A 13,391-nucleotide genomic window follows, 5' to 3' on the forward strand; every position below is an offset into this window, starting at 1 on the left:
TGTGTGCTGTGGGAGGATGTGTTTCCACGGAGGGTGTTCCATGGTGGTTGCTGGTGGGACACCTCTGCGGCCACTACCACAGCAGGGACAGAGGGGATGGCACGGGCAGGGGCTGGCAAGGGATGGCAGGGGCAGGATGGCAGGGACAGGGACAGGATGGCAGGGGCAGGATGGCAGGGACAGGGACAGGGACAGGGACAGGATGGCAGGGGCAGGGACAGGGACAGGGACAGGGACAGGGACAGGATGGCAGGGGCAGGGGCTGGCAGGGACAGGCGCGGCGGTCCCCGCTGGCCCATGGCACTCGCCCCCGCCGTCCGCTCGCCCCACGGGGGTCCCGTGGGGCGGGGCAGGTGCTGGCCCCGCCCTGAGCCCCGCCCCACCCCTCCCTCCCTCCGGCACGTGAGCAGCCGTGACGTGCGGCGCGAGCCGTCCCCCCCTCGCGCCGCTCTCTCCCCCGACCCCGCCCCGCCCCGCCCCGCCGCGGCGCCCCCGCCCCTCCCCGTCCCACTTCCGGCGGAAGCGGGGGGCTCTTTCCCTTTCCGGGTGCGGGTCCCCGGGCGGAGCGGCGGGACGGCGCGGCGGCGGGCGGGCGCGGGGCGCGTGTCATGGCGGAGCTGGCGCAGGGGCAGAGCGCAGCGCCCGTGGGGATCAAGTCCGAGGGGTTCGTCGAGGCTCTGCACCGGGTCCGGCAGGTAGGCGCCGGCTGGCGGGCCGGGGGCGGGAGGAGGCCGCGGGGCGCCGCTAGGCCGCGGGGTTGAGGCGGGGCGCGGGGCCGCCCTGAGGGGCAGGGCCGCGGTCCCGCCGCCCCTCTGGCGGAGGCTGGAGCCAGCGGGCCCTTTCGGGAGCCCCGGGGCTTTCCCCTGCGGGGAGCGGCGCCGCCGGGGGTCCGGGGAGAGGGGCAGGCCGGGGGGGAGGCGGGGGGAGGGGGTCTCTCTGACAGGCCCTTCCAGCGCGGGTCGCGGCCGGGGCTTGTGACACGGCGAAAAAATGCTACTCTATGGGGAAAGAGGCGGCCTGCGGGAGCTCTCGTCAGCGAAGCTGTCCTCCTGCACTTTGCAATGGGTGGGTGTGAGCTTAATGTTAATTGTTTTTATAAATGAGGCCTTAATTGTGCGTTAGGCTAATCAATAGAATCTCTGGCAGAGGGGGAGCTTTTCCCTCCTGGAAGTGAGGGGGGAGTGAAGCGCTCCCCAAAGGAATCTCTGAGCTTACGTGGGGCTAAAATTGAAATTTTCAGTGGAAGCGCCCACACCTGCAGAAATCAACACCCTTGTCTTCAATGCAGGATATTCCAAATATTTGCGTACTTTTCAGTATGGGGAAAGTGGCTCCAGAAACAAGAAGCTGCTGCTTACGGCGCGGATTTTGTGACTGTTCATCATCTCTCTTGTTCTGTGTCTGTCACGGGTGTTTATTCCATTGATGAACTGATTGCACTTGTGCTTAGTAACTACACCTTAGCAAGGTGTAATACAGCTAAATACCAGGACCACAGCCCAACTGGTGCTTAAAGACCCTGACTTTATTCTTTCCAATGTTACAGGCCAGGTGGGAAAAATCTTCTGTTGCCCAGACTCGCTTTTCTCATTTCACTGAGAAACTTCTGAAGAAGTTAAGCTGGACCCTAAGACCTTTCAGGGAATCACTCTAATGGAACTTAAGTGGCTTTACTGTTGCTCCCGGCTCACTGGTGTATCAGTATGGCAGCAAGTGCATGTTCTGTGCGGTCTTCAGCAATCTGTACAGAGATGCTCGCTGTTCTAGATGAACACTGTGCACCTTCCCAGAGGAGATCACAAGCCAGCCTGCTTTTTGTTCCTTGAGTTCTTTCTCAGCATAAGTATTGCAGTAGGTCAGTTGCGTGTTAGCTGCCGCCTGGATGAGGCCATGCATCATTTTTTTCAGTGGCTAACAAAGCGCTGTGGCCTTGATGGTATGTGATGTCTGAAAGCTTTGCTGTTAGACCAGGGTTATCTATGTGATGCAGTTAAACTGAGAGGTGTTAACAGCTGTGTTTGTCTTGACCTGGTTGTCTGTTACTGAAGGCCTCTCATTGCAAAAACATCTTGTTGAATATCTGGTAATATTATCACCTGCTAGCAGCTGAATAATTTTTGAATAACCTGTTTATGTAGAAGAAAATAATTATTTGCTGGTCAGTTGCAGCCTGTTGGAACTGTTTTAGAATATGTTGAAAGCGCCACAGTATGTATCACTCATCTGATCAGTAACAGGTTAAATGTGAAAGTGGGGTTTTTTTGGATGGTTTTAGGCTAAGCCATAGCATTTACTGAAAATCGATTTGAATTGGTGTTGTGTGGATGCCGTTGTCATATTTGTAGGGTGAATCTGTGAGGCCCTCTAACCTACACATGAAGGAGATGGAATATTAAATAATTCTGCAGCCTAGCTGTGCTCACTCTGATTTTGCTGTTCTTAAGTTCATTATACTTGAAAGACTATGTTGGGTTTTTATGAGCCTATGACTTGAGTTAGTCTGAACTGGAAGATTTCAAAATCTTCCAAGCTGCCAACTTGAGGTCAGGCGCTGTGGCGTAGCAACCTTCCTGCTATCTTTCATGCTGGAAACAAGTGTGTTGAGAAATGTGTGCGCTGCACGTGTTCATGGGAGCACAGTGGCCTACATTTTTGTGCAGTGAGTTGTATGCTGCCTGTTGAATGTGATTTTTTTCCATTAGTATTTGTGGGATGAAAAGAATTGTTGGCAAGTGTTAAAATATTTCCCCCCGTGCAAAAGGACTTGCTTTAATCTAGTTCTGTAGAGGCTTTGTAAGGGAGTAAGTAGTCTTCTGCACAGAACGGCAGGACCAAATTGCTGCTGGTGACTTGCTGCCAAATGTGAATGAAGATGGTCTTCGTCGCTCAGGGTATGGATATTTACCTCGCCACCCAAGCAACCTGCGATGGAACTTCCTAGCTGAGAGTCAGGTGGGATGTAAAGGCAGTTGCACCTAACACTTCTCTGGAGGTGATGGCAGAGCTTTTGCTGAGTATGTTTAATGCTGCGTTTGTCTGAACTATACTGATCTGGTATGTAGATGTCGGCTTTTGTACCGCTTCTGGCCAATGCCATAGCCTTTTCTGAATATTACTTTTTCTTTAAGTGGGGGAGGGAGCAGAGGAAAAAAATCCAGTCGTAGTTCTTGCTTCGTGGGTTGGTATGGCATCCCTGGCTTGACATTTGAACTCTTTCAAAGTTTAATTTTACACTTAAGACTAGCAATCAAACTTACTAAATTTGGTTCTCATGAGAGCCATAACACTAAAATCAGTATATGGAATACAGTGCTTAGTTATTAATAACTGAATAATTCAGGACAGGGAAGACTTTCCTGATCAATGACAGTAACTGCATTCCTCAAAGTCACTGGGATGTGAAATGACATAAGAGTAAGAAATCTGGAATGCCTTTGAAAGAAACAAGTTGTACATTGCTTTCAGTTTTTGTGCTGGACTTGAGATGTATGAAAAACTACTTTTTCAAGTGAATGCTGTGGCTTTGAGATGGTCTGTCCTGTGTCTTCTCCACAACACCTCAAATGAGTGGATTAGTTTATGGATCATAGGTGGTGACTGATCTGTCCAGCTGCTCCTAGGCAGGGTGGTCTTGCTTCTGTGGCATTTTGGGGTGGGAAGAGGGGGGGTATTTTGCTCCCCTTTTGAGTAACGGGATCAGAAAATAAGCAGAGCTGCCTGTACTTAGAACAAAAATGGATTTCTATCGTAATGTCCTTGAGTCTTGTTCTTATTGACAAAACAGCATCTTGCTTGGTTCTTACCCTCTCCTGTTCTCCTTGGCAGTCTCATTTTCAGTATAACACATGAGTTTGCAGCACTTATAGGTTCCCTTTTCATACATGTGCTGTTCTTCTTGTAACCTGCCATATGTACTGTCTGAATCCAAATTTCTGGGAATGCTGTGAAGAGGAAAGGCTGTGGCTGGGTAAGCCTGTAGCGTGCCATTTTGGGTACCTTGAAAGTGGATGAATATCCTGAGACTTACTGAGAGGCAACAGGCTGTATGTTTAAAATCCCTTTCTATTATCAGGGTCTAACTTCTAATTTCTGGGGGGGTGGAGGGATCTTAAGACTTAAGTTTCTCTATCCCCTTGCAGAGTACTTTTTCAGATTATCCTCGAATAGATTTAGGGCTTTGCAATTACTCTAGTATTTAGGAAAATCACCTGTGGCATGAAACTTAAATGGTTGTGGATGGTTTCGCTGCTTCCTGCAGAGCTCTGGAGAAATGGCTGTCACGCAAACTCGAGTATTCTGCTTGATGACTGGGAAGAGTAGCAGAGGCACTAGAATTGTCTGAAAGGTCAGATGACAGCACCTTATTGTTTTATATCTTGCTAATACCTAGAATTGGTGATTTTATTGGTTGCTGTTCTTTTGCAGGACAGCATGGAGAGATTCTTCCCAGAAGTTAGGCTCTTTCTCTTAAAAGCTGAATTCTGCAGATATTGGTGTTTGAGTCCTGCTGTGCCCAGCAAAGAAGGTTCATAATTAAAAGTTTTTCGGTATTACACCATTTTTAAAGGGTGTTAAAGGTGTAGGAGGACAGAAGTGCAGGGTGTAGGAAAACACATATCCCTCACACAACTTCGTGGGTTATTTTGTTTGTTTTTCTTGGCTTTACCATTGCAACTTGTAGCTCAGGTTTGTGCTGTGTCCTTTAAAGTGTTTGTTGGAGAGCTTTATTTTGGGGAGATTAGACGCAGAAACAGTTCTGTGGTAGTTATGCTATTTTCCTGTGTATTTCAGAGCTTATTAAAATAGATGTGTTGAGTTTATAAAAATTTTAAAAAAGGAAAAAAATGGAGACTGACATACAGCGGGACAAAAGCACTGGCTAGCAGTACATTACTCAAGGTCATTTAGTCAGATAAGGGCTAGGTCTGCTTACTTTTGCTGTGTTCTAACTTTTGTGCTTATCTCCCTGCTGAACCTATAGTAAAAACTGAGGTTCCCATTTTAAGTTGAACATAAGAAGTTAAATTGTATTTTAACCGCTACATCTACTTTAAAAGCTCAACTCTTAATTTTGCAGGGTGTTTTTTCCTGCTGTAGTGAGGTGGCATGTTGTCTGTGCGTAATCTGGTGGCAGCTGGGAGGCTTTAGAGATAAGGGTGCAAGTTTAAATAGAGGAGGGGGGCAAAAAAAGGAAAATTTCCAAAAAGCTGATAATGTAAAAATTGCTTTGACTCTCTTATTTTGCTCTTTACTTGGAGGGTTCTGTGCCAGGGCAGTAATTGTGTGCTAAGCACGAGGAGGGGTTTGCAGAGCTCTCTGGCTCTGGGAGTGGACGCCCTTAGTGCTGGTGATCTGTTCACGCGCACCTGGATGCTTCCTGTTGTAGGCCAGCTTCTGCTATCCACAGACTATTTTTTTCTTTCCCTTGAGCATATGGTGTGTGATTTCACCTCCAAACTATCAGCTAGCAGTTTCCACAACTTAGGGTTTTTTTTTCAAGTAAATAACTCCTGAGAGGAGAGCGCATGAAGGGCATGTTAAAATCAAATGTTCCAAAACATGCCAGGGTATGTTATACCTGACACTGTTCCTTTTGGCATACATTTGTGGGTTATTATGTGAAAGCTGTTAATAAGTTGTGATAAAATTTATTTTTCAGCACTGAAGTAGCCTAGATACATCTGTGCTCTTTGTACATTCAATAAAATCTTCTGCATCCCAAACGTAAGGGAAAAGCATGTGGGCAAACGGCTGGAACCATGGATGCAGTACAGTTTTCACCAAAAGAGCAAGGCATCACCTGGCACTCCCTAGTATGGAATGGACAGGGGATAGTCTGTGTTAATGCTTTTCAGAACCAGAATTCTATGGGCTTATTAGTGTTTGGAGATGTTGATATACAAGGTGCTTTTCGTCAAAGCTTCGGTACGTGATCATTGTGCTAGTCCTGAAGGAAGATTTTTATTCTCTAGCTCCTGGCATTTCTGACATAACAAAGTTATTGACTTTCTAAAAGCGGATAGGAGGGAATGGGCTATGAGAAGAAAATGGTCAAAACTTGGAGCCCTTTTCATGCAGGGCATTGAAGAGAATGTTTTCAGTTCTCTTTCTAAAAGCAGTGCCCTCAATCTTTCAAGATTATTTCAAATAGCTTTTTTTCAGTACCCTGTGGTTCTGAATCTTGGGCAGTTGTTTATTCCACTGCAGCAGCCGATAGTGTCAACAACCAGAGTTACTGTAGATGTCTTTCTGTTGCAATAAAGCTCAAATTTTAGAAACATCTGTAGTTCTATTTGTCATTTGCTCTTGTCTTCATTTAAAACAGATCTGTGTAAAATGCTCTTTCATCTGTTCCTGTTGCTTATTCTCTGGTGAAATCCCAGTTATAATAGAGTGAGATCAGACTCTTAGCAAAGATTCCGTTCAATGATTTTCTTTTTTCTGGAAAAGGAAGCAAACGCTGTAGAATACACCGTGCTTTATACTTGCTCTGGAACTACTTTGTTCCGCCCTTACTTATTATAGCAAAGTACTTTATGTAGGCGAGAGGTGCTGTGAGACTGCAGTTTGCCTGTCCCTGAAGGGGGTATAAACTCAGGTGCAGCACTGAATTAATGCACCTGTATGTTTCTAGAGTGGGCTTATATCAGTTAGCTTGGAGAGCAGGTGAAAGAGCTCAGTTCTGTCAGCATCCATCTGTATAGATGTCTCCCAAAATGTCATTAGAGACAAGCTTAACTTTTCACTTTTAATAAGTGCTGTTAAGGTCTCTCTCTCACCTAGTTTATTCGCTTACCTTTGTCCCCTTACTGTGATACCTGACCCTCTCCTCTTTCCTCTAAATATCCTCCTTGCATCCTGGCTTGGCAGGGAATGGCTGTTACCCCTCTGTAAGGGGTAGAAGCAGAGGCACAGGCAGTGTTAGTCGTGTTTGTGTTGTATTGACTGCTGCAGGAAGTTGAAACTAATTCTGGGCTAATAGTTTGCCCACTGGCTTATTCTTTATATGGTAAACACAGGGTGATCCAGTCTCTTTGACAAGGAGTTCCCAAACCTGTCCTTGTGCTGTGTGTTTTCACGTTCTTCTCCCTCCACTACCCCTACTGATGTGTGAGTATGCATTTCTGCGTATCTGGATATGCATGGAGGCAGGAGGAGGAAGCATGTGTCCTCCTACATGGTTATGGTGGTGGCAGCGTCTCCAGGACAAAGCTGGTGAGCTAGTTTGAACTCTTTGCAAGATTTAGCTTGTCAGCTGTTCATTGAGTGAACAAACCTGAATATAATGTTCCAGGGAGTAAATACCTACTTATGATCAGGAAGAGGAACTGGGTGAATGCAGCCTTAATTAAACAAATATTAAAAGCAAGCAGAAAATTGTTTGCTTTACAAATGAAGCACTAATGTTTTGGAACTGTTACAAAGCCACCTATATAGTAAATATCTGAGAGAAGATTGGACTGGGGTAAATGCCTTACTGGAAGAAAGAGTGTTTAGCTGACAGCTGAGACTTCAGGCATGCTAATCATGCTTTTATCCCCTGTTTTTATAGATTGCTGCTAAAATTGGAGATATTCCTCACTTGAATAATTCTACAACTCTTGTGGACCCGTCAGTCTACGGTTATGGAGTGCAGAAACGGCCCCTGGATGACGGAGGTAAGCTGGCTATGATTAATCACCCTTGTGGATGCAGCTCCTGAAATTCATCTGTGGAGGCAGTTGTCTGCTTTAAGGACAGAAATCAACGTATCTTTCTCTGTATAGAAATTTTATATAAGATTCCCTGTGCTTTTTAATCTCATCCAGATAGAACAGAGCTTCTAGGCATTAGTATTATTAATGTGAAGCAATTCTTTCTCAGTTCATGAACTTTGCGAATTAGCAAACAGACTCTGTAATTTAAATCTTGTTCTGTGGTAGTTGGGGATGGGGGGGGAAGGGAGGGAGAAGGATGTTCTTATTGGAACTGTGCTGGAGCCCATGTATGGAGTACCAGATACACATAGTAAAGCTGTTCTCTGATGATCCTTATTTTCTGAGAGCAGGCAGTGTATAGGGACAATATTACATGTGCTCCTTTCCATGTGTAGCAGTGGTCACAGCAAAGTAGTTGAGTCGCCATCAAGAGTTCTGATTGCTTTGTACCTGAATTTTAAGGAGCTAAGGTGTTGATGCAAGTTGGAAAGAAACTTCCTGTATTAGGCTTAGCTTTTTTCATCGTTATTCTTTGAGAATTCTTAAATCTCTGAAGCATTTAACGTTGGTGACAGCCAAAGAATAACATACTAGTAACTGTAATGAGTTTCTATTGTATGAAGTGTTCAAATTTTAAGGTTTTAGTTTCTTATCTTTGGTGGGAACAATAATAATGCTAGAATGGGTGTTTTCTTTTGTACAAATCTAATGATGTGCACAGTTAAAGAAGTGTTTAAACTGTATTATCTGCTGCTGTATAGATGCAAAGAGCTCACCTTTCCCTGTGGTTGGTTATAAAAAAAAATAACGTGGCTATGTCTCCCTAATACCTCTAGTATTTTTACTGACACAGGTAGCCCTTCAGGCTGATTCTCTCCCCCACAGATATGTTTGGGAGTACCGAGGAGATAAGCAAAACTGCTGCCTGGCACTTCGTTTTGAAAATAATTTTTTCTGTCTGATATGAAGGCTGAAAATAGTGCATGTTTGTTTCTCATTCTGAAAAAAACATGCTGGAGCATGGAGAGAAGTTTGTTTCATGTGGAGCGTCTGGCTTGCTAACATTACTGTTTTCTGAACACATGCCACAACTCACTCTCTTCTCTGGTGTTGGCTCTATTTGAGCAAGAGGTTGCTGCTCCTTTGGTTTGGTGTTTTAGGGAAGAATGGGTTTATCTGGGTGAGCCCCTGTGCCTTGTATCTCAGGCTGGAGCATCACTATGTCTATGAGAAGCCAGAGGCCTGGTATTACTGGTATGTGTTGGTTTCTGTATGGGAAGGTGCTTGGCTGCCAAGCAGGCCGTTCTGCATTGAAGAATGCTGAACAACTTTGAGCTGTGTCTGGATAGCTTAGATAAGTGGCTATATGTGAACAAGAATAAAAGTAGCCTTCTAGGAACTAGTAATTCAGAACATTAGTCCTGCCTATTTCTTTCATTGATTCATGAGACTGAACTGAGAAATCTGACCTGTTGACAAAATGTTATTTTTATGAACTTTTAACATGTGAAATGGTCATAGCGCTTAATGACAGTGCAAGTTAGACTTTGTACTTAAACTTTTACTGGTGAGCCCTATTACTTGCTGAGCCTTGTTTGTGTTGACACAAACCGTGTCAATACAGTTGCAGTCCGGGCTGTAAATGTGTGTTACTGCTGGTTTCTTGTGTTGTGACAGATACCTGCTCCATGGAGCAGGTATCGTTCCTGGGAGGGCATTCCAGAGTGGCTGTACTCCTGACTCTTGCATTGGTTCTGCCAACGTAAAGACCTACGGGTATTTGCTCACCTTGTAGTTCGGCACTGGGCCTTGTTAACTATTTTTAAAGTAGCTCCAATGCTGTGTTTGCCCTGTTCATGTGCGTCTGTAGGTTTTATAACTTTGTCCAATTCCCTTCCCAAAAATCTGATCTGTGAGATCTTAGAGGAGAAGAGAAATGATGGAAGTGATATTTTAAAGGGCTGGAATTTTGCAAAGAAACGGGAATTGTCAAGGTAGGAGCAAGGGCTGTATTGCTTCTTTCAGCTTTGGTCATCTTGGGTTTTATTTCTAACGGCATTAGTAGGTCCTGTACTCAACTACAATTGCGTGATGAGTTCCCCACCTAACCATATAGTGCTCCTGTGCTGCTCTTTAACTGCATACCCAGAACTGCAGCCTGGCAAAGGAGCTCCTGAAGCTGTGAGTGCTTCTTGCTCTGTATTTGTGGTATGATCCATCCCTTAGTCTGCTCTTGCTGCCATGACATTAAAAGTCTATAATGCAGCTTTAGCTCTAAGCATGTGGAAGATGGCAGTTCCTTTTAATAGGACCCTTAAATTAGGAAAGCACTTCCCATTTGGATGATCTTTTAGTTCCCTGTTAGCTGCAAACAAGGGGTGTTGGGATTGCGTGCCCACACTTTTCTCCATTTTCTGCTTGCCTGTGAACCATGGTTTGGAGACATTGTTGTCAAGAAGAGATTATTTATATTGTTATGCATACTCTAGAAATTTCATAGTGCGGGGGCTTGGATGCACTCTGCTGCTCTGGGTAGCTTGGAAACAAATCTGGTGGTAAATCTTTTGATTGTTTACCTCTGTATACGGCGTGTTCGCGGCTGGATGCAGGTCTCGCTGCTTCCTTATCCCTGTGTAGCTGCTAGAAAATTACTTCTGTTTCTAATGCTCCTGAGAAAATTGGGTCCAGAGGAAGTATTTAAGGTGACAAGAAAAATGTCTGTCTTTCAGGAAAATCTAATTCTGCCTGTCCATTTTTGTAAACAGCTGCTGGCGTGGCTGATTGATGTCAGCTTAGGAAGTGGTCTTAAGACAGGGTGACAGTGCGCTGGTCAAAACAAATTCAGCTGCTTTTACAGCATTTCCAGGAAAAATAGATTTGTCATAGTCTTGGAAACAAGAATGCGTGAGTGCCTTTTGCACTTCCCTTAACATAACCTTCATCTGAAACAAAGAGCTGCTAGGATTGGCCCTGGTGACCTGGCCCATTGGTATTAGATGGAGCTTGAGACTGATTATTTCTCTTTTCCCTGGTTCCTTTATTTCCCCTTTGTGGAAACAACTTTAAAGTAATCCTACAAACAGCTATAGTGCAGGGAGGAGATCAGGTTTATTTGTACTGCTTGCAGGAAGTCGTAGTCGGCATTTATATGGCCATGTGCAGCAGTTAATGTTCTCAGCGAAGGTGGGCACTAGAGATGGGGTTGGTCTGAGCTGCAGAGAGACCTGGTGGCATCTTGCATGTGGCTGGCTGCTGAGGATAAATCCCAGCCCTCCTGTTAATGGCCAATAGCTGCTCCTGGTCTCTGTTCTAATTAATGGGTCCATCTGATTACCAGCACAATTTAATAAGTTATTTAATGCTAAATAATCCTTAAAGAAACAGTCTCCTTTTGTTCAAAGGAAGTGGGGATCTAGTCTGCTGGAAAGAGACTGACTGCCAGAATGTTAGCCTTTGTTTGCCCTGTTTTGGACTGCTTTGAAGAAGTTTCTGGTGATAAGTGTAGGGTTAACCAGCAGTGTTGCAGCTGAAGGCTGGGGCATCTTTGAGTCTGCGGAAACAAAGATGAGAGTCCTTGGAGAAGCCTCACATCCCTCTCTCTCCACCCCCTGCCTTCCCCAAGCTTCTGTGGTGCATCCAAATATGAAGATGGCCTGTTTTGGTGTAATAAAACTTGATTGTAGTAGAGATGAGGGGCTCAAACACAACATGATCGTGATGTGTGGCATACTTTATTCTTTTGCTCCAACATGTTTACAGTGAAAATAGCGATGGGCAGAAGGAAATGTCTTACTGCTGATGGAAGTTGGTAGTGATGCTCCTTGACACATCTGTAGCAGCAGTAGGACCAGGGCAAAAGTCCAGATCTCTCGGCAAAAGGTTTAGTGTAATACACAAAATGCCCATGTTCTTCAAAATTGCAACTTTAGAGATAACGATTTTTTTAAACAAGGCAGTTTAAAGGAGGGGGAAAAAAGCCTATAAAGATTTGCCGTGAAGGCAGACATGAAAACTATTAGGTTTTGACCATTTAATTAAAGAAAAACCTAGCAATATTTAATGATGAAGAACTAGGATAACTAATGTCATCCTTGTATCTTTCTAAAATTTATGATGATCCCATTTTGGTTCAAAAGTATGGAATGTAACCATGTTCCACTGCTCTCCAGGAGATGCGTCGCTCTGATTTTATTCTAGCCATGAAGATATTCTCGATGAGATTGTATATTCGTATCGTGCACATTAATTTGGTGGGAGGCACTGCTCTGTTTTATGGGGTGGAAAAAAAATCCACATTTGTTTTGAGTGTCTGTTAGGTAGAATTCAGTTAAGGTGAAGCCTAAAGCAGAATGAAGAGTTATCAACCAGCAGGTGCCATTAATAGGAAATTGTGCTGATTTTATTCAGTATTTTTCCATATTTGCAGTAAAATGACTGCAGTTACAGTTAAATTGTACTCAATAGATGTAAAAGGGGGAAATATGTACGTGGCTTGTCAGAGTTCAGCCCTCTCCCTGGCGCGATGAGGGAGATGGTGGAACAACAGAACATCAGTTTTCAGTATTGCACAGAGCATGGTCTGCCCCAGCCCTGCCTCTCTATTAGTCCCTGTCTTTCATAGCAAAATGGGTATGTTGGAGAAGGAATGGACCTTTAGGTTGTTGGAACTGGGAGCCACGTTGTTTCTTTCCCCCCCTAAAATGGATAGAAATCGTAACTGATTTCAAGTAAATCACCCCCAGTTCTCTCCATCTGCCTTCTATCTCAGCTCTTGGAGAGGTTATCTGTGAAATGTGGAAGGAATGATCTTGCACATACTGTGGCTTAATTTTTTTTAACTAATTTGTACAATAAATATACAGTAAGGCTGATATCTGCCTGGGGTGGTGAATGGCTTACTGTGTTTGTACAGTACTCTGAATGGGTTGGAGACATTATGTTACGTACCTCTAAAGCATTATTTCCCCGACTGATTTAACTTCTTGTGCTTGTACAGTTTTCCCTGAAGAACTTGTCTTTTTCAAGTGTAGGATTGTGTTACAAAATGAAGGCTCTTCTGTTCCTTGTGTGAACTTCAGGAGTTGATTATAGGATGTGTATCTGTTTCATAATTTGTGGGCAGCGGCTGCAGTGGAAGAGACTGCTGAGAGCTGTTATGGTGAATTGAAATGCGAAGTGGATATTTAAATACAGCCTTGTAGTGTTAAGATCACTCTTTTTGGCATCTTGGGATAATGAGTGGCCTGGTCCGTGGCAAGGGCAATCCCATACAGTAGCCGCCAGACCTATTGTGTATAGTAGCAACATTCAGAGCGCAGTTTGGGGCAAGATGGTGAGATTCTGAATTTGTTTGGTTATATTTGCTCAGCTCTGCGGTAGTAGCTTATCAGCTAGAGCAAATATTCCCCATTACATCACCCACCTTTTTCAACTGCAGCATTGATAGTTATCAAATTAGAGCTTTTTATATTCAGGGTGAGAATATGCAAAGACAAATCTAACGGAGTCAATAACGCAGCAGTAGTCTTATCACTGAGCTGGGGAGAGTAATAAAATATATATGCTGTCGATATTTTGGTCCTGAACTATTATGAAGGTATTGACACGCAGCAGAAATACAGTATTGACTCTCCTTGTCTATTTTATTTGAGTAAAGTGTTTGGCCACAAACTTTATGCATTTTTCTACCGGATT

At 44.4% G+C, this 13,391-nt stretch overlaps 1 protein-coding gene across 1 annotated transcript in view; it reads left to right on the top strand.

Annotated features, from left to right (window-relative positions):
• Positions 1–608: 608 nt before the first annotated feature.
• The window catches only part of FUBP3 (far upstream element binding protein 3), a gene marked incomplete at its 5' end in the record, with an annotated part of 40,900 nt that continues 28,117 nt past the window's right edge, over positions 609–13,391 (top strand). Inside the window, 2 exons of the mRNA XM_082492503.1 lie at positions 609–695; positions 7,553–7,658. Coding sequence (XP_082348629.1) covers positions 609–695; positions 7,553–7,658 — 193 coding nt within the window. The remainder of the gene's footprint in view (positions 696–7,552; positions 7,659–13,391) is intronic.

This window comes from Vanellus vanellus (assembly GCF_965231255.1).
Source record: "Vanellus vanellus genome assembly, chromosome: 18".
Classification (NCBI taxonomy): Eukaryota; Metazoa; Chordata; class Aves; order Charadriiformes; family Charadriidae; genus Vanellus; species Vanellus vanellus.